At 43.9% G+C, this 26,385-nt stretch overlaps 1 protein-coding gene across 4 annotated transcripts in view; it reads right to left on the bottom strand.

Moving 5' to 3' along the window:
* Positions 1-22,232, bottom strand: part of RASA2 (RAS p21 protein activator 2) — a 101,706-nt gene extending 79,474 nt beyond the window's left edge. For all 4 annotated transcript variants that reach the window (XR_003369710.2, XM_024210966.3, XM_024210979.3 and 1 more), the window contains exons 1-2: positions 22,101-22,232; positions 3,296-3,413 (exon numbers count right to left, since the gene is read on the bottom strand). Coding sequence is in view for 3 of the 4 variants with exons in the window: in XM_024210966.3 (XP_024066734.2) it covers positions 3,296-3,413; positions 22,101-22,164 (182 nt within the window). In the remaining variant the exon portion in view is untranslated. The remainder of the gene's footprint in view (positions 1-3,295; positions 3,414-22,100) is intronic.
* Positions 22,233-26,385: the final 4,153 nt, after the last annotated feature.

The following is a 26,385-nucleotide window of genomic DNA, read 5'->3' as shown; positions in this document are numbered from 1 at the left end:
ACACACACACACACACACACACACACACACACACACACACACACACACACAATGAATTTTATGGATATTGTTGTGATGGAGTGTTCAGATGGGCCAATTTACCTATTGGGCTGCAAGCTGGGAAAATTAAGGCTGAGAGGAAATCCCTAATTAGAGGAAGCTCACCTGTGTAGGAACAGGCAGGGCTGCTATAAAGCCATTGAGTGATAGAGAGGGGCTGCAGTGACTCCCTGGGAGAAGGGAGGAGTGTTTGGGGCTACCAAGACAAGTAGCCTGCAGTTGCTCCCTGGGAGGGAATAGTAAGGTTGGCAAACCCAAAGACGGGAAGGGTGCCGGATGGTAAGGAAAGGGCTCAGGGAAAGGCAGTAAGGTCTAGAAGGGAACAAATGTTGGCTGCTGATTAGAAGGTCCCTCAGCCAGAAGAGAGAGCGGGGCCAGGTTCCCCTGCCAGCTACCGAGGAAGTGACACTCTGAAGCAGTGAAGGGAAAAGACTGCCTGGGATGAGAAGACAGACTTTGGTATCCCAGAAGGGGAAAATGCATATAGTGACCTGGCTGTAGGGCTGAAACATGAAGAGTAGTAACTCATGGACCAAGAGAGGGGCTGCAGACAGAGAGACCGAGTACAACAGCAGGAAGGGGAGTTGACCTTGCGACACTAATCCCCAGAATGACCAGGAGGAGGTGTCATCCAGCAGTGAGTAGAGTGCTCCATCACAACTGTACTATGGAACTAATGGTCTCATTAATGTAGTTATATTAAGAGGTTAAAAAGGAGAACCCTCTTTTTACTAAAGAGATACTTACAAGATTCGGATACCACCATATAAATGTTCTTATAAAAGTTAACATGGAAAAGCTCTGTTTTTAAGTGCACTGAATCTGTAAAGGTTTTGATATGGCCAATAGAGCTGAACTCTTACAGTTCCAGTGGACTTAAAAAGAATGGCTATAAACCTTTATTGTATATGTGTATATATAAACAAATAGAAATGTGCACATTCACTATGTTTCAACATTGGTGACAAGATTTCAGAAGCTTATTTCCAGCGTATATAGCAACTAGGAGAACTTTACCTAGGCCTGGTCTACTCTATAAAATTAGGTCAACGTAAGCTGCCTTAGGTCGCCCTAGTTGTGCATGTGTCTACACTTAAATGCGTCTCCCATCAATGTAAGCTCTCCATTATGCTGACAAAGTAACCCCACCTCTGAGCGGCGTTGAGCCATGGTCGATATATTGAGGTCGATGAAGCACAAATGTAGGGTTGACAGAGGTAACACCATGCCTAATAGTCCGCCAGCAGTTTTCCCACAATGCCTCACACTGACTGCTCTGGTCACAATTGTGACCTTGACTGCCAGGGGTCACAGAGACTAGAAGGTGCCTCCCCCCTTTAAAGCTCTGCGAATTTTTGAAGTGCCTTTTTGTGATTATCCAGCTTGGCAAGCACACCTAGCAATTCTCCATTGTTGTGCACAACTGCCCAGCTGACACACTCCAGATGGGCAAGTTGGGGTAGACAGGAGATATTGGATCTCCTGGGCCCGTCTGAAGAGGCTATGCAACAACTACAGAACAAACAGATATCCACAGAAATGCAGAAATCTATGAGCAAACTGCACAAGAGATGAAGGAGAAGGGATATGACAGGGATCATCATGGCACCACCATGTGAAAGCAAAGGAACTGTGGCAGCATTCCAGAAGGCCAGTAAAGCCAACAGTTGATCAAGTGCCAAGCTGCAGATCTGCCATTTTTACAAAGAACTACATGCCATATTGGCAGAAAGCCTGCATGTGTTTGTGGGTACCTCCAAGAAGCCTAAGTCACAGGCCCCTGATGTGAACAGCAAAGAAGACGAGGCAGTGGGACATGCGACTGGGGGAGAGGAAAACCCAGCCATGCCATGAACCAGGACCTATTTGAGACTCCACTGCAGTTCAGTCAGTCCCAGCAGTCATGCACACTGCTTGTCATCCCAAGCCTGCATTACGATGCAAACCCACCAGTCAGTGTTCGTGTCTCGGGCCCAGAAGCAGTGCTCCACTGTTCACAGGTGCTCCATGAATGCCATCAACAATCATGAAATGGTCCTCGCTTTGTCTCACAGCAATCTGACCTCCAGGAAATTGTCATGTTCCCCGTGGCTCTTCTTGCAGCTCTCCAAATACCGGACGATCATGTGTCCTATGCTTGCAATACTCAGGACAAGAGTGCAGAGCTGTGCAATCCCCATGCTTCTGTGAGAAATGGCAAAGGGTGACAAGTCCTTCGCAGGTTTGTGGGATTTTTGAAATACACGTGAAAATTATGGGATAGAGATGGTATTATGGGGTGGAGAAAGCTGCATGTTGGGAACTTGACCCCATTGTCCTAGTCACCTCTACACGACTTGTTTCTGCCCCACCATGCATTGCCAAAAGAGGGTGCTGCATGGTGGCAAGTTGTACACTAGGATATTAACTCATAGTGCACTACACTGTGCATCAAAACAAACTACTGGTGAGTATGCAGCGTGCTGATGAAAGAAGCCAAGTATGTATGCACACAAGTGATATACTAACCACAGCAGCTTTATGCCAATGTAACTTTTGTCGGGAAAAGTGGCTGGTCTAGTCACTAAAGAACTATACTATGTTAACATAAGTTTACACGTCCAAGAAACAAGATTTTCAAGAGTGATCTCAATATCAAATCAGGAGATATCACAAAAAAACTGAAGACTGAGTGGGAAAATTTGAACTCCTGTACTCTAGAAACAGGTTCTGCAGGATTCAGATACTATTGTTAGAATTCTACTTTGAAGGCTGAATAATGAATACAGAAGGCAGAAATAGTAAAAGAAGAGACCAAAGAACAAGTGCAGCCCTCTTTCTCTTGAAAATATCCTGAAGAAGAATGTTCAGTTAACCAAAATAAGTTGGTTGTGCAAGGATTTTCAGAATATAGTAGGCATTTCTTTATTTTAAATACATGTGTAGTGCTTTTGAACCAGTTGTTTTCATTTTAGTTACTCTCAAGATTTACAAGTCAGACAGTTTTGTCCAGATCACAGCTCTCAACTCATTAAAAAACACAATACGCCACACACACAGTAGATGGGATACTACTCAGCAAACAAGAAGAATGAAAAACAGAGCTAGGCAAATATTTTGTATTATGTAGAGAAGAGAGGGGCACATAAGAACTACAGTTTAAAAAAAAAAAAAAAACCCACACAAGACAATCTATCCATCTCGTACAACGCTGAAGTTATTTCACAGAAACTTAAGTCTAAAAATGTAGATGTACCTTAAAGACTTTTCAACCACCTGTGTACGAAAAACTTCTTCTTGGTCCAAGTTTATGGTACAGAAACAGTCTCTCATTTTGTTGGGTCCAGAGTATGGCACTAAATTTTTGGCTTCACCTGTTAATAAGCAATGAAGTAATTTTAAACAGAGAAAAAAAATAAGGTTACCAGCCACTAAAATCTTAGACTCACCATTTGTAACACTCTACCCCAGAGCAGCACCCTAGAACCTCCATATTCACCACTGTCAATAATATTTTGTACAAAGTCTTTTTTTTTTTTTTTTTTAAGTCTTGATCTGTTGAACATTAATATCCTGGTGGATTGTATGTACTATCATTGTATGTGAAGTTATGAAGTTTTGGTATGTGTGTGTTACTGAAATATGTTGTGAGGTTGGGAACACCCACAACCAGCCTTTCAGGTACAACAATGGAGTAGCCAGACAGTGGTTAATGGCTCAGCTCATCAATACCCATCAAGGAAAGAATCCACTATCCCAGGAACTGTGTACAATGGAGACTTCTCAGAGAGAACACTTAAACAATGGAGACTGCTTGACCAAAGGGGAATTGACTGACCCCCATGTCACAGCAAAAAGGTCTTTCCAGTAAGCTGGAAGAAACTATAAAAGAGAGGGGAAGTGACATCATCACCGGACCTCACTCCCTCCACAACACAACACCTGGAAACACATCTGGAGGAAAAAGACTTTGAACTGGGGAATGGTGGTCCCATGCTGGAAGGCAATCCCAGCCTGTGTATTGATGATCTGTGACCTTTATGTACCATCTGTCAGGATGAGAATTTATTCTTGTTTCTTAAATAACCAACTCTGATTTCTATGCCTGCTCCTTATAATCACTTAATCTATCTTTCTGTAGTTAATAAATCTGTTTTATATTTAACCTAAAAGAGCGTGTTTTGGTTGAAGTGCTTGGAAAATCTCAGCTCAGTTTACAAGAGCGAATGGCGTGTCCTCTCCACATCAAGGGAGGGACAGACTGGGTAATGAACTTGCACTGGCCAGGCTTCTGACCAGTGCAAGACAGTATAGTTCTGGGATGCAAAGTTGGGGAGCTAGGGGGAATTGGCTGCAGCTTCTCTGTTGGTTCATGAATGGCTGAGAGTAACTCAGCTGGGTGTGTTCCTGCCTATGAATGTCTGTGTAAGTGCAGTACCTGCAAGAGGTTTGAGGCCTGACACAGCATCAGAGAGAGGGAGAGAGAGAGAGAGAGAGAGAGATCCCAGGTTGGTGGGACAGAGGCCTCTGTGGTCCCACAGTCCAGGTTTCACCCCAGAAACCCTGTCACACCATTAGACAAGTAATTTTTTATGCAATTAATATCCAGCCATTTACAAATGTATAGCACTTTTCATCCAAAATGAGCACAAGATCTTATACACACACACAAATTATTTCACCCACTACTATAACGGAGTTACCTATGGATGGCACAAGGCAACTGTTTAGCAGCACACAGCAGTTTTGTTAAAAAACTTAATATACCATTATATATTACACACACACTACTGAGGAGTTGGGGGTGAATATATAAAGAAATCAATTAACCATTCCCTACTGTTGCAAAAATTGGTTAAGATAATTAATCACAAGTAGACAGGACTTCTGTGCTGTATTTTATCCAGAAGGAAACTACCAGAAAAGCACACTATACTAAAGAAATGGTTCACTACTGACTCAGGAAAAAAATATAACACTGATTCATTAACACACTGCTTCAATAATACCACTTCCTGCAACATGTGCACTTTCCCTAGAGAAGTCTCATCTTAGTTATGATTTGGCTGAAAGTCATAAGACAAATATACGATTTGGCTGAAACTTTGACAGTATTTTTGTTTTTTAAAATATACACTGGTTTAAGTTGGTTCATTATAGAAGATCTTAATCACTGAAGCTCCATTTGGTATGCAACCGTGAACCATTTTTACTTAACAGTATCAATGTATTCTCAGTAAGAAACAATAGTTTATTTTCCTAGTATTGTTTTTTTTCTCTTCCCCCAATAGCCTTCTGAAAGAGGGCAACAGAAAAATAAGCAAGAGAGCAAGTAGCCTGGAAAGATAATCAAGGACAGGATTTTTAGTCAATGGGGTCAAAAGGTTGAAGAACTCAGCAGAGGCTCTGGGATTTGGCCAGGGGAAAAGATCATTCAAGATTTCAGTTAAGTGGAAAGGTCATAAAAGACTTTGATTTCGGTCAATTCTCCTTATGGCTAACTGGCTTGGTTCCATCCTGGTCAATTTGTTGCTGGTTGTCTTGTCTCCCTCTTGGCACTGAAACTGAGACATTTTCACCCCCCAACAGTTGTCCCTCCCCCCGCCACAATAAAAGTTCTTCAAACCCACACATGCCCCCAAACCCTATAAACAAGTCTGTAATTTCTAGGGTTACCATATTTTAAATTTTAAAAGAGGAGGACACTCCACGGGCCCTGGCCCCGCCCCAACTCTACCCCCTCCCCTGAACGCTCCGCCCCCTGCTCCTCCCCCTCCCTGTGAATCAAATGTTCGCGAGAAGCCTGAAACAGGGAGGCAGCAGGTAAGCTGGGGCTGGGGTGCGGCACGGCCCAGTCTGGCCCCCCCAGCCGAGCGACTCCCTCTGGCAGCCGGCCGGCCCAGGCCAAGAGGCTCTGGCCCTGGCGTCTCCCGCCCGGCTTGGGCCCTGGGGCGCCGGCCCCCGGCCCGAGCCCCCCCGGCCCCCGCCCCCGCCGGCCCCCAGCCCTGCCCCGCCGGCCTCCCTATTTTCCCGGACATGTCCCGCTTTTTGGGATTTCCTCCCAGACGGGGATTTGAGGCCCAAAAAGCCAGACATGTCTGGGAAAATCCGGACGTATGGTAACCCTAGTAATTTCTACCTATTTTAAAAATCCTTGAGATACAGTCACTACTGTGAGGTCCATGCAAGTAAAAGTGCCTACCCATACTGGGAAGGTTGGAAGATTTTGTAAGGGTTATTGCTTGTCTTAGTCCAGTTGCAAGTTGACAAAATGTCTGCATCCTGAAAGACTGCAACTTGCTGTCTTGCAGTGATCACTAACTAGGAACAGAAAGTGATCTATCCAAGTCAGGATTCAGATACAGCAATGATGGTACGTGCTTTTCCAGCAATGCACGTGTTCTGTAGCTGTCCCCAGGAATGTCAATGACATTTAAATAAATAAATAAATAAATAAACAAACAAACAAACACACACAACATACGCAGATATGTCCCTTAACAATTCTCTTTATGGTGGTTTAGGTTAAGGAGTTATAAGTTTTAACAAAACCCCAAAAAGTAATACTGAACACAAGGTTACAGTCAACTGATGTGGAAAGCCCTAGAAAGCAGCATTAGGGACAGAATGTCACCTGATATACAGCATCATAACTAACTTTTTAGAACTGTTTGAGGGAAAGAAAGATTCTCCCATGAAACTGAAACTAGTAATCAATCCCTACAGTGCCTTTATTGAGATGTGATATAAATTTTATGTAGTTTCCAATAAACATACATGCATGAGTAGACCAGTTAGAGCAAGTTATGCAGGTCATCCTAAGTACCACTAAAAGCTTTATATAAAAGCCAGTCTCAATATGCCACATGTTACTGAAAAATTAATATACATATTATTAAAAATATTATAGATCTATATTATAGTATTATTGGCACTATTTTAACTTCTGATTTTTTCTTTTTTTTAAGTACATGGACATTTTGAAATTGCATAGTTTTAGAACATTAGATGTAGCTATGCCAGAGGTAGTAGACAAATGAGCACAGGGCAAACAAAGGCACGATACATGTGATTCATCACATAGCTAGTGCAACCACTCCATTTATGGCAGTGACGTCTATCTATGCCTGTGAGGTGTGTGTACATATATGTATATACCCATGAAGGAATAAAAATCAAGGTATGTTGGAAAATCTATTTTAAATAATTTAATGGTTTTTAAGATGTATGATTTTCTTCTCTCTCTGCAAGTTTTGTACAGCTACTCATAGTAATGAAAACAGCCTGGTTTTACAATAGGGCAGGGTACAGTGGGGGGAGAGGGGGCGGTAGGGAGTGGTTTTTGTTTTTTTTTAAGTTAACATTTCTAATCTGGGTACACAATGTAGTACACAGGTTTTATACTCATTGGGATGACTTGCACAACTCCACTCGTGAGTAACAAAATGACACCAAACTCAAAGAATAAAACAAACAAAAAAAGTCTCAGCTTCCTTTAAAGAGTCTCTAGCTCTTATACTTGCAAAAGACACCCTAAAAATAAGACAGACACCCCAAACTTCAAAATGTGAAGCAAGTACAACCAATGCAGAGATCTTCATTCATTCAATGAATACAACTTAGGATGGCTGTGATAGTACTTCAAAAGTTTACATGGTTACCTATTTTATTGCCCAAAATATGTAAGGAGAGAAAGTATATTATGAAGATCTACACCAGCATTTCTTAAGGATCAAAGAATTAGCTTTTGGGGATGGAAGGGATCAGAAGATGTGAGATGTACAAAATAACATCGGTAGTAGGCCTTTAAGACCATTTGATGAGGTTTCCACAGGGAGGGGATGCAATTGTTTTTCTGAAGCAAAGTTTTCAAAAGTTTGGGATATGCTGAGCTGAAGTGTGTTTCCATGCTGAAATGTACCATAATTGTAAAAATGTCACATCCAAATTTACATCCAAAATGCTAAATTTATCATTCAAATTTGTGAAAAATACTACAATGATCCAAATAGTGAAAAATAAAATGCATAGTATAGTAACATTTTATTTATTTTGGTTGTTTTGATTGGTCTAATATCAATTCATCAGTCAGGTTGGTCTGGTGCCTGAAATTAACTATTGAGGACAAATAATGTGTGTAACATACTGCTTTTCTGATGAATTTAGATTAATGTTTTTAGTGATATATTTCACTCGAATATCAAAATAAAATGGTGTCCAAACCTGCCTTTCATTGCTTTTCAAAATAAGTGCAATTTTATAATTCTCAGGAAATTGAAACTTGCTTCATTGCCACCAAGGTGGGTTGATTTAAATTAAGGTGATTTAAATCACCAATTTTAATAGAAATTTAAAGCAGCAAGTAGCAACCTCGATTTAAATCCTCAATTTTAATCTTGTTTTGGATTTGTACTTTTTAGTTATTTTCTTAAAGAAAGATTAATTATTATTGGCTGGAAACCATTAAAATATGTCGATTTGCAGCCTGCCACACATACATACACTTAAATAATTACAAACTTAAGACTAAATATACCTATGGGGTTTTTTACATTTTTTTATTATGCTGGAAAATGGTGAATCACATTTATCTAGTGGATCTTTATTTTTTATTCAAGGGGTGTGTCAAATTACATTTGGATGGAACCTGGACTTCAATTAAAATGCACAAAACCAGCATTTTAAAATTATTAAATAAAATTACCTGAAAATATGCTAGATACATAAGAAAATTTTAAATATAAAACATGTCTTGATAAACTAACAAATTTATTAAACCAAAATATTCTCTGCTGTTTAGTGAATTGAATTAATAATTTCTAGTCACCATGTCCTTCAACATTTTAGAACTAGCAGATCTCATCCTCTAACACCTAATTTTTATTCATAGATTGGAAGAGGAAAACAAGCTTTCCTACTTTTTCAATTCCCAATAAGTTTCTCAACTTTGAATGAACTAGTTGAACAAACTGAAATGAAGAAAATTCTGCACCTGCAGAGGTTACTGCTGCCAAAATCTCGTTTAGCATTTTAACACTCTGACTCCAGCTGTTTGCAGCAATTGAGTGGCTAGTTTTCCTTAAAACTTCAGAAGCAGACATGTAGAGATTGAATTTTTTTTAATTTAAAGTATTTTTATAGATTTAGTACATTTAGACCTTAAAATACATTTGAAATTATGACAGACTAACTTTAATTGGTTTATTTTTAAAAAGAAAAAAATTACTTGATTGAAATAAACATTTTCCTATTTTTTTTAAATATATTTATATAAAAAAAATCATTTTTATTCACCCTGATAACCACTCAAGTTTTCAGTTCAGGGAAAATACTGAATATAAAAAAATCAAGACTAATTATGTATGCTATAATGGGCTTGCATTCTGGATAAAAGCAATATTAGGTTTTGCTCCTACACAGTACCTAAAGCTGTCCCACTTCATAATGTACTTTTTATATAAAACAGATTAAATAAAATTAAGGGAAAGCTTGGAACACTGATCAAGCAACAATTTTTACATTTAAATATAATTCAAAATCCCCATACTAGTGTCAGGTTGCAAGAGTTAGTAGTATTAGCATTGTGACAAAGTATCAGAAATAACAGTCGTTACTAGCACCCCATTATCTATAAATTTCCAGGATTATTGCACTGTCACTCTAAAGCCTAAAATGTCTGTACAGTTAGTGAAACAAGATGGGTGAGGTAATATCTTTTATGGACCAACTTCTTTTGGTAAGAGAAACTTTTGAGCTTACACAGAGTTCTTCTTCTGAAGTTGCTCCAGTAAAATATATTACTTTGCCCACCTTGTCTCTCCAATAGCCTGAGACCAACACAGCTACAACACCACTGTATGTGCAGTCAGTGTGAAGCAATGGAAACAGCTACAAAGCTGTAGGTTGAGAGCTTTTTTGGTTCAGACTATCACCAGGCTGAATCATCACTAGGTTTCATGTTTGGATACCATCCAATTATTAATTTTTCAGCCATTTTGACTTTATGATTACACTCAAAGTATACAGCTACAGTAAGGTCTGCATTTATGCCATGCCAAGAGTCCTAGACCATAGAAGTAACACAATCAATCAACACCCTTACTCTCCAGCTAATTTGCATGCAACAATTTCATTGGTTGCCAGAGGGAGACTCCACAGATGGTGGATTATATGGCCCAACTGCCATAGTTCTTCAAAACCACCACAACCAGCACACAAAATAACCCCAAACACACACAGCCCCTCACAACATCACACACCCTTCATTTGCCACCAACACAAATCTTATGGGATTCTCTCTCTGTGTTACTCTGAAACCCGCAATGTCTATTGAGTCAGCATGAAGCGATGGAAACAGCTACAATCATGGTTAAGTGCTCTTTTTGTTCAGAATAAGCCATCACTGGGCCCTACAGGAATCAGGCGGAATGTTAGAGTCCAAAGGTTCTGTGGCAATTGAAATGTGACAGCTGGTCAGAGAAGAGGAGAACAACAGCTATGTGGGTTAACAAACAAGTGGCTGTGCCTCCAGTTTGTGCACAGAGTTGCCATCTGACAGCAACATTGCTCCCAACAACATAGCACATGGAAACAAGAGCCCCAAAATACTAGCTCTCTATATTATTTCCTGTTCACTAATACGCACTGCTTTGCACAGTGTTAGCATATTTAACATTACTGTGGTTTGTGAACGTCTTTGTGAATGCGTTTCCTGCTATGGTGTTTGGTGCAACAGTACACAGGCACAGTGGTGTGAAGGTACAATAAGTACTGGAGTTATCTGATTCCAAGCCACACAGAATGTGCAAAAGTGAAAAGAAGTTCCCATACATACTGCTATACAGTGGCACTGTTACCAGTACGACTCTAAGCTTTGACCACGGAAAACACCAAGAAAGCAAGCTACCCTCACCAGCCACATAGGGTATGTCTGCACTGCAATTAAACACCTGCAGCTAGCTCATGTAAGCTGACTTGGGCTGGGGGGCCATAAACCTGCAGGTCACGAACATCTACACCACAGTTTTACAGTCCTACCGCTCAAGCCGGAGTCATGGGCCAGCTGCAGGTGTTTATTTGCAGTGCAGACATACCCAGAGGCTGCTTTCAAACAAAACAAAAACAAAAACACAGGACACAGAGGGTGGATTACATAGCCAAACTGCAACATCCATGAGACAGTACATGCTTTCATCTACTAGTTCCTTAACCTGTTAAATGTAGGTATTGCAGCAAAACAACCAACAAGTCTGTACTCGGCACCTAATGAGCCATCTTAGCCAAGCAGAATGATGGAATCCTTTTATCAAGTGACATGCATTTGCAATGGATCAAGCAGAGGAAGATAAGGAATGACTACTAATGAGTAAGACAGACCAGAATTATAAAATGACAATCAGTTTCACTCAGCAGAAAGTATTGTGGGTAGCGTTCATACATGCAATGCTCAATGCTTCCTCTAAACATGGCAGCTTGAATTAGAGATTTAAATGAATTAATATTTAAACATAACACCTTTCATTCCAAAGAATCCAAAAGCACTGAACTAGCCATACAGGAACAAACTACATCCACTACTGAAATGTAGTCTCGTTTGACGTAATGCGGTAGTGACCCAGGCCTCAGCCAGGCTATCGCTACTGTGAAGAGAGGCAGACAGGGCTGGCACAACCCATTTGGCGACCTAGGCGGTTGCCTAGGGCACTACAATTTGGGGGGCGGCGACCGCGGCGGTATTTCAGCGGCGGTACTTTCCGCTGCCTCTGTGGGGGGTGGCATTTCGGGGTGGGACCTTCTGCCACCTAGGACGGCAGAAAAGCTGCCGGCGCTCCTAGAGGCAGACATGAGCCAACACAACGGAGATAACCTTAAAATGTATATTACTGTTCCTGCTAAATTTCTGGTCCCCCTCTCCCTTTAATAATATAAACAGCATAGTAGTAATAATACTCGCTTAGGAAAACAAACTGTAAATCATCACAATAAAAGAAGTTTTTCAGCAACAAACTGACACCCCAAGAGAGAATCAACTCCTCCTCTCCAGGGCTGCAAAATCCAGCTTCACCCCAGCTGTCCCACCTTCACCTCTCTCCAACTTACAATGCTCCTTTGCTTGGAAGCTGCAATGACAGCACTTCTTTTTAGCAGGTCCACCTGTGAATGATAGTTTCTGACCCGGGGCGCCCAAACTGTTTTCCCTCTGTCAGCATCCTAATGGTCAACTTCACCAGTCAGATGCTCTGTTCCCCAATTATAATTGGATTAATTTTTTCACACATTTGTCTGCAGAATATGCGGTTTTCATTTTATGACTGCCATAAAGTATCCAACCACTCACCACACAAAGGGCCAGCTTCCTCTAGGACACAACTGACTTCCTCCACCAACTCTGCAATATTAACAGCCTCCCTCAGAACACTGTCCTCACCACCATGGATGTTACTTCCCTATACACCAACATCCCTCACAATGATGGCATAGCTTCCTGCCTCAGATATTTACAAGACACTGTACAACCCTCAGATATCCACCCCAAACACACTGCCAAAATCATCCATTTCATCCTCACCCACAACAATCTTACATTCAACAAACACATACTTTTCCCAAACCATGGGAACAGCCACAGGAACTAGGGCAGCTACCCAATACACCAATCTCTTCACAGGCCACCTTGAAGAATTTCTGGACAAAATGTGTTACAAAACCAATTATATACCTGAGACACATAGATGTTATTTTAATACTCCTCTGGACAGACTGCCTAAACTCAATCATAGATTTCCACCACAACTTCAACAAGCACCACCCATCCATTAAACTCTCTCTGGAATTCTCCCATCCTAGCATCAACTTCCTGGACACCAAAATCAGCTTCAACAATGGAACCCCACAGACAACCATATACAAGAAACTCATGGCTCACTGCACCTACCTTTACAGATCCAATAACCACCCCAATTTACAGCCAGATACTCAGGGTATGTCTTCACCAGCAAAATTAAAGTGCTGCCGCGGCAGCACTTTAACGTAGCTATGTAGTCGCAGCACCAGCGCTGGGAGAGCTCTCCCAGCACAGTAAAAAAAAAAAAAAAATTCATCCCCATGAGGGGAATAGCTCCCAGCGCTGGTGCACTGTCTACACAGCCACTTTACAGCACTGAGACTTGCAGCACTCAGGGACGGTGTTTTTTCACAGCCCTGAGTCAGACAGTTGCAGTGCTGTAAAGTATCAGTGTAGACAAGGCCTCAGATACCACAGAATATGCTCTCAGGACAAAGTCCAAGATATACATCTTAACATACTTAAAACTGCATTGACCAAACAAGGACACTCCACTACAACAGTAGATCAGGTCACAGAACAGGCCACGCAAATACCCCAAAAGAACTTGCTTCAATACAGAAATAAAATCCTGAACACACACCCCTAGATGTCGCCTACACCTCACACTGGAACCCATACTGGGCATCAAACAACTACAACCCATACTTGATGGGGACCTATTCCTGAAGCCCCTCTTCCAGCCTTAAAAAAAAAAAAAAAAAAAAGAACCCAACCTTTCCAAGTTCATCATCAAAAGCAAGCTTCCCACAGACCAGGACACACCAACTCAAAGGGGCACCAGACCCTGTCTGAACAAATATAAAACCTGCAAACATATTTCCACCGCTACAATGATCAACACCCCTCCCACCCACATCTTTCAAAATCCATGAGACCTACATATGCCTATCACAACATGTGGTATACCTCATCCAGTGCACTAAATCCAGAAATAATTATGTGGGGGAAACCAAACAATCACTACACTCTTATATAAGCTCAAGCAGGAAAATGATAAAAGACAAAAACACCTTATCACCGGTGGGTGAACACTTTTCACAAAGCAATCACTCTATATCTGACCTACCAGTTATCCTCAAAGGAACCCTGCACAACACTTTCAAAAGTTGAGCCCAAGAGCTTAAATTCATTACCCTGCTAACCACCAAAAACCCTGGACTGAACAGGGACACTGGATTTATAGCTTATTACTAAGGCTACAATTTAATCACAGGTATTTTTAGTAAAAAAGTCATTGACAGGTCACGGGAAAGAAACAAAATCAAGGCCCATTACTTATGCCATAAATACCCAATTGAATCTTAGGGGGGAGGCGTTGTGGGTGGGGTGGGGAGGGGTGGCAGAACCACAGCTGCAGGGCAAGCCTGGGGGCTGCTCCAGCCCCTGCCAGGGGGAAGGAGGCCTGGGGGAGCCAGCTGCTGCTCCGGCCTGAGCCCAGAAGTCTACACAGCAACGAAACAGCCCTGCACCCAACCCCCATGAAGCGGAGTTTGCTGACAGGCCAGCCGCAGGTGTCTTGCTGCTGTGTAGTCACATCCTCTCTCACCAACAGAAGTTGGCCCAAAAGAAGATATCACCTCACCCATCTTGCCTCTCTAATAAAGTGTACAATGTTCTTTAACAACTGGGACTCAAACCCAGCTCCCTGACTCTCAACATTTCTGTTGTGTACCATAAAGCCTTGCAAAATAGATTCAGAAGGCCTGGGCTATACTCTGAGCAGACAAATCCTTCACAGGTACCTCCACCACAAATTTCAGTCATGATAAGCACATACGTAACTCCATCCCATCCAATTTTAAATAATCTAATGCTACCAATTCCAATAGACCATTGCTATCAATAGGATGCAAGCAAGCTCCATCGAAACTGCCAACTTTATTTTTCAGGTTGCAAGTTTCACAGTTCTGACACCACTAGATGATGTCTTCCTTCATCCTAATCCAAAAGAAACTCTTAATGGTCTATTGCAGGGGTGGGCAAACTTTTTGGGCCGAAGGCCACATCTAGGTGGGGAAATTGTATACAGGGCTGGGGCAGGGGGTTGGGGTGAGGGAGGGAGTGTGGGAGGGGGTGTGGTGTGCAGGAAGGGGCTCAGGGCAAGGGATTGGGGCAGAGGAGGGGTGCAGGGTGTATGAGGGGGCTCAGGGAAGGGGGTTGGGGTGCAGGAGGGGTGCAGACTGCGGAGGGGGCTCAGTTCAGGGGTTGGGGTGCAGGAGGGGTGCGGCAGGGGGCTCAGGGCAGGGGGTTGGTGTGCAGGAGGGGTGCAACAGGGGGCTCAGGGAAGGGAGTTGGGGGGCGGGGCGCAGGAGGAGTTCGGGCTCCAGGGTAGCAGCGGCGCGCACTGGGGCCAGGGCAGGCTCCCTGCATGCCTGCCCTGTCCCCGGCCCCGCACCGCTCCAGGAAGCGCCATGGTTCCTAGGGGTGTGGGGGCGGATGACTCCGCGTGCACTGCCCTTGCTGCGCCTCCAGGTACCTCTTCCGAAGCTCCCATTGGCCGCAGTTCCCCATTCCCGGGGAATGGGAGCTGCGAGGGGTGGTGCCTGGAGGTAAGGGCAACACACAGAGCCCTCTGCCCCCCCCCGCCTGGGGGCCGCAAGGAAGTGGTGTCAGAGTGGCGCGGGGCCCGCAGTGCCACGGTGGGCAATCCTGTGGCCGGATCCAAAGCCCTGAGGGGCTGGATCTGGCCCACGGGCCATAGTTTGCCCACCCCAGGTCTATTGGAATTGGTAGCATTGGGTATCTGATGGGCAAAGGTTGGGAAGATATCTTGGGGTCCAAGGAACAGGTTGGGGAGGTAGGACACCTGCAGACAAGAGATCCAGGATGGTGGAATACATCTGTACACCTGGACAAAGGACACAGACTTGGGAATGGCTTCAGCACCTGCAGAGCAGATAGAAAGATCAGTACAATTGATTAAGAAACATGAAAAAGCGCTCTCACAACATCATCCGGATTTTTGGTGTGCCACCCAGATACAGTACATCATACCACTGGGATACATCCTCAAACTACGGAACAATTTCAACCAATTGCTCCAAGATGTCTTCCTAATCTATGTGCATCAGATGCCCAACCACCTGATTTCTGCATAGTGTCATAGGTCTGACTCCATAATTCAGAATCTTAACAAGTACTAATTATTTTCTCACTGTGAAAAGACTTCCACCATGGCATCTCCTTTACCCAAACAAGGCTTCTGTAAAGCAATACAATCTGACCTTGTAGACCAACTTTTGTTTTACAAATTAGAATGGTTTCTGTATTTGGGTGCTGCTTGATGGGATGCAGATATTCTATTCTCACTTTCCCCATACTGACTGGCAAAATTTTGATAACTTGGTATAGGTCTAATATGCTTCAAGACTTTGTTTTGATGAGGGAAGCTGCTAGCCCTGATCCTTTAATACAATGGTCTCCAACACGATGCCCGCGGGCGCCATGGCGCCTGCCGGGGCATTTATGTGCACCTGCCTAGTGCCCAGCAGGGGAGAGAAGTCGCGGCCCCACGCCTGAGGGGGACAGAGAACTCAGGCTGCGGGTGCGGTGTTCTCTGTTCCCGGCAGGCACGGGGCCCGCCTAGTGCCCAGCAGGGGAGAGAAGCTGCGGCCCCGCGCCTGCCGGGGACAGAGAACTCCGGGGCTGTGGGCGCCAGTGTTCTCTGTCCTTGCGGCTTCTCTCTGGATTCATATATTATGCAATATTAAATATGATGTTTTTCGTATTATTTAATGTACAAATATAAATAAGCCTTGAAAAATTGTTGGCGCCTGCCACACTCTTATGGAAACATTAATGTGCTACTGGCCACAAAAAGGTTGAGGACCACTGCTTTAATACTTGCAACACTCCTCGTAACAATGTTGCAGTCGATTCATACCAATGATTACTGCGAGTAAACAATCACTGTTGACATTGCTACCAAATAAAAAAAAAAAAAAAAACACACCACACACAAAAACTTGATCTGGTATTTACTAGTTCCAATTTGAATTTCAGCTTCTATATAGCCGACACGTGGGATAGCCAAACCATTTCCTGCTACCAATTTCACCCTGTTCCTGCTACTCAACCAATTGAGAGTCCAATGTTTCCTAAAACATTAGCTGTGTAAGGTGGTAACTTGAGACCCAGCATCCAGCAAGGACCATATTTCTATCCCATTATTCTTAAGCAACACAGTCGGACAGCTCCCCATAACAGTAGCCTGCCCTGTGTGTCATTCAGGTCTATTCTCTGTCTCCCTGAGATCTGACCCCTCCCCTGCCGAGGCATTGTGTTTCAAGACATGGCATTAGAATTTTGAGACATGCACATCCTTTCTATATGTCTCACCTCACTGCATCTTCCGCAAATAGGGCTGCCAACATGATCAAACTTATCTGTTGTCCTATATCCATTCTGACTCCCCATGTCCTGCATCTGTATTGTCTAGGTGCTAGGAACTCCTATTTCAAATCCAGTGTCATATGCTGAATTTCTCTCCTTAAGTGGAGTGCTTTCTTCAAATCCTCTATATCCCTTTTAAAAATTCTCTCTAAAAAAGTGTCTTCCATTCCAGAATTACCATCCTCTGATTTCTGGCTAGCCTGCACCACCACCTCCAGACCACAAGGCAATGACACATTTGTATCCATGCAGTGGACACACTTCAACTGTCCTGTGTGGGTTCTCTACATCCTATAAATTTTATAGCATCCTTAAAGTCTAGAAAGAAATTTCTGGATTCTGTCTTAGTTATAGTTCCCTCCATCAAGTATCATTATATTAGTCCCTCAACAAATTTGCTCTTCAGCATTTAATCAGTATCTTGGACTTCACGTAGTTCTAACTTTTCTATTGCTTGCAAAGCATCTTGTAATTCCAACGTGTATTCGCTTACACTTTCTGCTGGACTCTTGATTGTGCAGAACAACCTCTGCTTCAGTTCTGACAAGGTATGAATGTCAAACATACAGCCTAGCCTTCCAAATACCTGTTCTACAGTCCCTTTTACATTTTCCGGCCATGTTCGCATTTCCCTTTTAGCTGCATCCTCTAATTGCCCCAGCAGAATCTCTATTTTCTGTCTTTCTGGCAGCTTATGCAATCTGAACATCAGCTGAAGCAGCCTTAAATTACCCAATAGTCTTCTCTAGAAAAATCTAGGCAACAAGGATGCTCCAAAGAAATGTGGCATGGTTAGGGGTGCCGGTATGAATTGCCCTCCTGTCGACCTTTCCCCTGCATTGCCGTGACTCTTGTTGTTCTAAGATGGTTATCTCCTGCTTTGAACTCTTCCTATCCTGTTCATGATGCCAACTGCAGTGACCCAGGTCTCAGCTAGGCTATGCCAACTGTGAAGAGAGACAGACGCAAGCCAACACAATAAATAACCTTAAATTTCAAACTTTATAAAGGAAAAACCCAGAAATGTGGAAGGAACAACAACAATGTATACAAAAGAGTAATAATATAATAAACATCCAGTACTCACTTAGGAAAAAAAAAATGTAAGTTACCATCACAATACAAAGTTTTTCCAACAACACACTATCATCTCAACTCTTCCTCTCCCTGGTTGCAAAGTCCAGCTTCACTCCAGTTATCCCGCCTTCACCTCTTTCTAGCTTACAATGCTCCTTCCACGCTGCAATGTCCGCACCTCTTTCCATCAGGTTCACCTGCAAACAACAGCTCTTCTCGCAAAGGGCTACACCTGTTGACCCATAATCCCAAACTGTATGCCCTGTATTGTGTGAATCCTGCAGAAGTCATAATACTGAGTTTATTTGCCATGTAAATGACTGCCATTAAATTCAGTTACATCATCACTGTGGGGTGAATTAAGAACATATGGTCTGAGAGGAAACAAACTCATTTCAACACCAATTTTAAGGAATTTCACGTATTACTTTCGAATCATCAAATATATGTCAGAGGTAATTGGATTTAGAGTGTTAAGGAAGAAATATCCGCAAGTCTTCCATGGCGTAAAGCCCTTCTAACTATGGTGTTATTAGTTGCAAGTAAAATCTGGGGGGGGGGGGGTAATCATCAGGAATAAATATATTGGTTACAATAAAATAAAAGCCACTCTCTGTTTTCCATCCCACAAAGACTCAAACGTGATCCTGTGAGGCTCAAGAGAATTAAATGCTTAACTGCTTTTCCATTTCGCATCCTTACCAGGACTGGTGGTACCAAAGTATCACAAGAAAAGCTGTTTTTACCTTACTTCTGAATCAATTTACATACACCTGAAATCTCAAGAGAGAAAAATACTAAAACCTAACCAAACCTTAAGATTTTGCCTCTTGAGCATGCAAAACTAGGCAACAGCCTTTCAGTAATACTATCTCCTCCCTTTTCTCCCCCACTCCAGTCACACAAGACACTGTCCTATCCTCATGACCTGGTCTTCCATTGACAAAGGTCAAATTCAGACATTAATATCAAGTTTGGGAATGCACTTGGGTTCTTTCAAAGTATGCTCTTTACTCAAAATTTAATTTAATAGGAAATGATCTCTCAAATATTTACTGAAAAAAATCAGTTAAACTGCCAAGATATCACAATTTATGTTTATGCATTACAACTAATTTGCAGAATGAAATACAGAAATCAAAAGCTAAGAGAAGGGTCTACCCCATATGGTGCTTATAAACCATGGAGATGCATACTTCATATCATAGACTCATAGGACCGGAAGGGACCTCGAGAGGTCATCTAGTCCAGTTCCCTGCACTCATGGCAGGACTAAATATTTATCTAAACCATCTCTGACAGGTGTTTGTCTAACCTGCTTTTAAAACCACCAGTGATGGAGATTCCACAACCTCCCTAGGCAATTTATTCCAGTGCTTAACCATCCTGACAGTTAGGAAGTTTTCCCTAATGTCCAACCTAAATCTCCGTTGCTGCAATTTAAGCCCACTACTTCTTGTACTATCCTCAGAGGTTAAGAAGAACAATTTTTCTCCCGCCTCCTTGTAACAACCTTTTATGTACTTGAAAACTGTTATGTCCCCTCTCAGTCTTCTTTTTTCCAGACTAAACAAACCCAATTTTCTCAATCTTCCCTCATAGGTCATGTTTTCTAGACCTTTAATCATTTTTTTTTGCTCTTCTCTGGACTCTCTCCGATTTGCCCACATCTTTCCTGAAAGGTGTGTCCAGTTCTGGGCGCCAATACTCCAGTTGAGGCCTAATCAGCGCGGAGTAGAGCAGAAGAATTACTTCTTGTGAGAATATAAAACTCCTAAACAGATAAAATAAATCAAGAACCCTCTGTGTAATAGCAGTTCTAGCCCTCTACATGCATCTTTTAAGTAAATACAAATACGTTTTGTACAGCGAAGTGAATTTTAATACAGTATAACATTTTCCCTGGGGGAAAAAATATTAAATGATTTTGCAGAATTGGATGTTACATTGTCGAATTCTTCTCTAAATTTTTGTTGTTTGTATTTTACCATTTGAGTTAACACTGATAAATCCAAACATATTTATAATAGATCCATAATTCTACTCCATTGCCAAATTTAATTATACTGCATTTCATTCTCATTAATTGCTGTATGAAAAAGATTGATTAAATGCGTGAGAAAGGAAATAAATGGGTTACATTTGAGTTGTATGAATGCATTTTGATAACCCCTCAGGAAGCCACCACACATCCTGTTTCCTCTCTTAGCTGCTTTGAAGTCCTTGTCAGTCGCATCACACATTATCTGTCTCCCTCTTCACCCTCCCCTCACGTCTTAGGACATTCATCATTTGGTTTTCCAGGTTACTGAATTCACGCAGTTTTAGCTATGACAGCCCTTCCTCATCCACCAACAAAAATCTGACTATCTTTTTCTCTCTCTCTCCCCCCTCCCACCCCACATAAACACAAGTTACTGTTTCCAGAGTAGCCTTGTACCAACTTCCTGCTACATCAATAATTTCGCAAGATTTGCTTGACAAATAGACTCTTATGCCTAGGGTTTTGTGGAGCGGAGTTTTTGTTTGTTGGCATAAAAAAAAATGCTTCACTGAAACGTGCACTCATTGCAGCATCTCAACTCCAACTACTCAACAGCACCCTCAACTACATGTCAATTTCCTCTGCATGTGTCATTTCTGCTCCCAATAACTAATTCTCTGCCCTCAAACAGAAATCCATTCCTCCCAAGAACAACTTCCACAGTGCCAATTGACTCTGCATGTGTCAGTCATGCTCCTCATCACCAAGTCCTTCTGTCTCAACTGCATACAGGCCCTTACTTCAATAACTCACTCACTCTCTCCTACTGCCAGCTTCCTCTGCACATATCCACGCAGCTCGCAGCCTAAGTAACTCCTTTGCCAGAGATGCATCCAGACAGCAGCCCGTCGGAACACTTAATCCACCACCTCCAGACAGAAATGCTGATCTCCTACTCATGCTTGCCCTACCCTCCAACACACCCAGAGCCCTCCACCCATACCCAGAGTGAACCCCAGTACCACCCCCATCCATACCCACCCTACCCCCATATTCCCAAGCCCTCCACTCATACCCCACTACAACCCCCATGTATGCCCACCCTGCCCGACCACAACCCTATGTCCTCTACCTATACCCCAGTGCCACCCCTACCCATGCCCCCCACAAACCCGAGAGCCCATAACCCATAGCTCCCACATACACCCAGACCACCCCAACCCCACAGAACTGCCCATGCTCATGCCCACCCTTCACACCCCAGAGGCCTCCACAGCTCCCACACACACCCATACCACCCCAACCCCACAGAGCTGCCTGTGCCCATGCTCACCCCAGAGAGGCCTCCACACCTCCCATACACACCCGTGCCACCCCAGGCCCACACCCACAGAGCTGCCCATCCCCTACCGTACCTCGTTAGCGCCTCCATTAAGATACCAGTTGCCTGTAGCCTTCACACCCCTTGCCCTCCGGAGCACAGCAAAAGTCGCCCACCCCGAGACGCCTCCTCTCCCCCTTCGCAGCCACCGCCGCCCCACACGCCGGGGCAGGAGCCGGCCCCAAGAGGCAGGAAGAGGGCGCGGACAGAAGGGAAACCTGGAAGAAAGGACAGCTCCCGCACAGGGAGGACCGAGGGAGAGAGGTCCAGGGCTACAGCGGTGACTCAGTGCGGCAGCCCAGGGCAGAAAGGCCCCCGTAGTGTCCGTGCCCGGCCGGCCCCTCCCCAGGCCCCGCTCCCCTCCCCGCTCTCTCACTCACAGATCTTCCCCCGCAGGTTCTGGAGCACTCGGACCCCTTCGCCGTCACCATCCTCGGCCGCCATAGTGCCGCCGCCGCCACCTGCGCTGCGCGCTAACAAGAAGGAGAGGAGGCGGCTGCCCCTTCCCTCTATAGCCCTGTCCCTTGTGCGGCAGGGAGCGGAGGCCCCGGCAGGCGGCACCTCGCCGCGCCGCCCCGCCCACTCCGCTTCTCCCATTGGCCAGCAGAGCGGCAGACGCATACGCATTTCCTCCTGTCGCGCGGGCGATTCAGCACTGCTGCTGCTGCTGCCCTTTTGATGCCGAGGTTCGAGCCGGGTGGGGCAGTTCCTGTCTCTTCGCCACGCTGGGCCTCCCCGTGCAGTGACGCCCGCGGCCCGTGACAGCCCCGCCCTCAGGAGAGCTGGGCGGGGCTTCTATCCATGCCCAAAGCCAGCGCGCGCGGGCTAGCGGGGCCGCCAGCCGGCCGGTTAGAGCGCAGTGCCGGGGCTGAGGGTGGGCGCTGGACGGGCTTGTACCGAGAAGGCGAGTGGGACGCCTGTGGGCAGGACGGGGGGCTTCTAGTGGAAACCGTGGGGGAAGTTTATGGTTTTCACTCCGAAACAAAAGTCTGTAGTGGGTTGGGCTGGGTTTTGCCTTGAGTTGGCCCCGAGGTTGCACGTTGAATGGGCGCCTTGTAAACAAATTGGATAAAATAATCCCATTATTTCCTTGGTTTGTCGCACCCTCCCCCAGCAGTTGTTGCTCATAGATTTAGATTGTAATCGCTTCAGGGCAGGGACCATCTGGCTAGGTGGGTACAGTGCCAACTAAGCACAATGGGGATGGGGCCTCTGGGCACTACTGCAATACAAAGAATAATGGGTGCAAAGAGCTTCTTCAGCCATAGAGCGCCAACCACTTTGCAAAGACAGAATTTGTAGTTTTATTTAACCACCAATCTCACAGTGGAAAAAAATACCCAAGAAATCTGGCATTAACCCCTGCAAATGCTCAAGGCAATGTTTTGCATGACATTAGTCAGGACTTTCTTGGGGCTCGCTGGCTGCTTTTTGAAGGACAGTGCTTCTTTTTTACTATCTGCTGCAGCAGCCTATGGCTATATCTACACTGGAATAAAATACACCTCTACCCCGATATAACGTGACCTGATATAACACGAATTTGGATATAACGTGGCAAAGCAGTGCTCTGGGGGGGCGGGGCTGCGTGCTCCGGCGGATCAAAGCAAGTTTGATATAACACGGTTTCACCTATAACACGGTAAGATTTTTTGGCTCCCGAGGACAGCGTTATATCAGGGTAGAGGTGTACTTGTGGCTGGCCAGGGTGAGCTGGCTTGGGCTTGGGCTGTGGAGCTAAAAATTGCTATGTAGACATTCAGACTTGTGCTGGAGCCCAGGTGCTGGGACCCTCCCTTCTCATGGGGTCCCAGAGCTCAAATCAGCCTGTGTCCACATGTCTAGACAGCAGTTTTATAGCCTGAATCAGGCCAGCTGCGGTTGTTTAATTGCTGTACACTATGAAGCCTAGATGGTGCTGCAGAATGCCACAACTAAATGCAAGAGTTCAGCTAACTGTGATGGGATAATAATCTCACCACTGACATTTTTGCTGCAAGTGTGAGGCCAGAAGAAAGCTGACATGGGGCTTTGCCAGGAAAGCTGAAAAAACTGCCACCTGTGAACCAAGTTAAAAAAATATATGGAGATGTATCTATCTCATAGAACTGGAAGGGACCCTGAAAGGTTATTGAGTCCAGCCCCCTACCTTCACTAGCAGGACCAAGTACTGATTTTTGCTCCAGATCCCTAAGTGGTCCCCTCAGGGATTGAGTTTATAACCCTGGGGTTAGTAAACCAATGCTGGAACCACTGAGCTATCCCTCCCCTCTCAGGTTATAGGTGAAGTAATATTACTTTCTTCTCTACTATGGTCTAAAGATGAAGCAGAATTGTATTGGATGATATGCCATTAGGAAAAGAGGTGGGATGATGTAAGCAGAAGGTTTCAGAAGACTCAATGGCAGTTGGACATGATAGTAGTTGGATGCAAAGCTCTCTTTAAGGATGGAATATTGAAAAAATTCAGTGGCAGTTGGAAATTACAGTTGTCAGGACTCTCTAAATGTAGAGCAGCGGTTCTCAAACTGGGGGTCAGGACCCCAAAGTGGGTCACAAACCCTTTTTAATGGGGTCACCAGAGCTGGTGTTAGACTTGCTGGGGCCTGGGGCAGAAGCTGAAGCCCGAGCCCCACCAGCCAGGGCTGAAGCTGAAGCTCAAGCCCCACCACCCAGGGCTGAAGCCTAAGGACTTCAGCCTTGGTTGGCAGGGTTACAGGCATCCCATCTGGGGCTGAAGCCCTTGGGCTTCGGTTTTGATTTCCCCACCCAGGATAGTGGGGCACAGGCTTTGGCTTTGCCCCCTCCACCCAGAGCGGCAGGGCTCAGGCAGGCTCAGGCTAAGGTCCCCCCTCTTGGGGTCATGTAATAATTTTTGTCAGAAGAGGGTTGGGGTGCAATGAAGTTTGAGAAACGCTGATGTAGAATGTTTAACAGGGCAAGTTTCTATCCATTTCTGTGGCAGTTATGAATGAACAAGAGTTGGAATTAGTTCTTTCTGGTAGATGTTTTTAAAACAAAAGCCCCATCTGAATTCAGAAATTGCTGCATTGCATAGCCAAAGTTGTGAACATCAGTTCTTCTTGGACAGGTGCTGAAAATGGTTTACATGGTAGAGTCAATAGGACATAGCAATTTGCAGCACCTATAAGAAAATATAAAATTGCTTCCTCCAAATCTCAGACTTTCTGTAACTCTGTCTGAAAACATTTTTCTGACCTACATTATTATTTTTGGCAGCAGTTCAGGGCACCAATTGCTATCAAATAACTTCAGCAACCTGTAAGAACAGGTCTTTCTTTCATAGGCACCATTTCTACACTGTATTTTGGCAGAACAGAAAATATATTGGTATTAGGATTACAAAATAGTAAGAATAAGTAACCAGTGTTTTGTAAAACTGTGTCTTGTAACCGGTGATGGGAGTTTTATTTTGTTTCTTTCAGTTTCCAAGAGAACATTAACAGTGATAGAATCATAGAAATGTAAAGCTGGAAGATACCTTAAGAGGTCATGTTGAGAGACTATGATTACTAGTTTGAGTTTTTGTTGCCTTGAAAGTGGCTTGACTTCAATGCTTCTCAGTCAGAGGACTGAATAGTGCACAGAAACAGATGATCTGAAGGTGGTAGAGATATAGATTCATGCAACATCACACCCTGACGCAAGGGAGCACTCTTATGGCGAATGTGTACCACAACAGGGAAATTTGACAACCTCCATTAGAAGCCTATTTCAATACTTAACTATCCTTATAGTTAAAAAAAAAAATCTTAATAGCTAACCTAAATCTCCCTTGCAACAGATTACGCCCATTTTTTTTGTTCTACCATCAGTGGGCATGGAGAACAATTGATCACTGTCCTCTTTATAACAGCCCCCCCAAAAAATTAAAGAGTGTTATCAGGTTCCCCGCTCAGTCTTCTTTGCTGAAGACTAAATATGCCCAGCTTTTTAAACATTTCCTCATTGACCACGTTGTCTAACCCTTTTATCATTTTTGTTGCTCTCCCCTGGACTCTTTCCAATTTGTCCACTCTTTCCTAAAATGTGGCACCCAGAACTGGACACAGTACTCCAGCTGAGGTCTCACCAGTGCTGAGGAGAGTACCACCTTTGCCTTAGATACAAAACTCATGGGCATATACCCCAAAATTACATTAACCCTTTTCTTAACTCATCATATTGTTGACTCCTGTTCAATTGGTGATCCATTATAACCCCTAGATCTTTTCCAATAGTACTACCATCTAAGCAGTTATTCCCCATTTTGTAGTTGTGCGTTTGATTTTTTTACCTTTCTCAGTATAGCACTTTGCATTTGTCTGTATTGAATTTAATCTTGTTGAATTCAGATCAATTTTCTAATTCCTCAAAGTCACTTTGAATCCTGTCCTCCAAAGTTCTTGCAACTCCTTCATGCTTGGTGTCATCCACAAATTTTATAAACAGGGTGTCTGCTCCATTCTCAAAGTCATGAATGAAAACATTGAATAATCCTGGACCCAGGACAGACCCTTGCAGGATTTCACTAGATAAGTCTTCCCAGTTTGACAGTGAACCATTGAGTATGGTTTTCAGCCAGCTGTGCACCACCTCATAGTAGTTTAATCTAGACCAAATTTCTCTAGTTTGCTTAAGAAAATGTGATACGGGACTGTGTCG

This window comes from Terrapene carolina, unplaced genomic scaffold, assembly GCF_002925995.2.
Source record: "Terrapene carolina triunguis isolate 2854851 unplaced genomic scaffold, T_m_triunguis-2.0 Scaffold88, whole genome shotgun sequence".
In the NCBI taxonomy this organism is placed as follows: Eukaryota; Metazoa; Chordata; order Testudines; family Emydidae; genus Terrapene; species Terrapene triunguis.
This window is presented reverse-complemented; position numbering and strand designations above follow the sequence as displayed.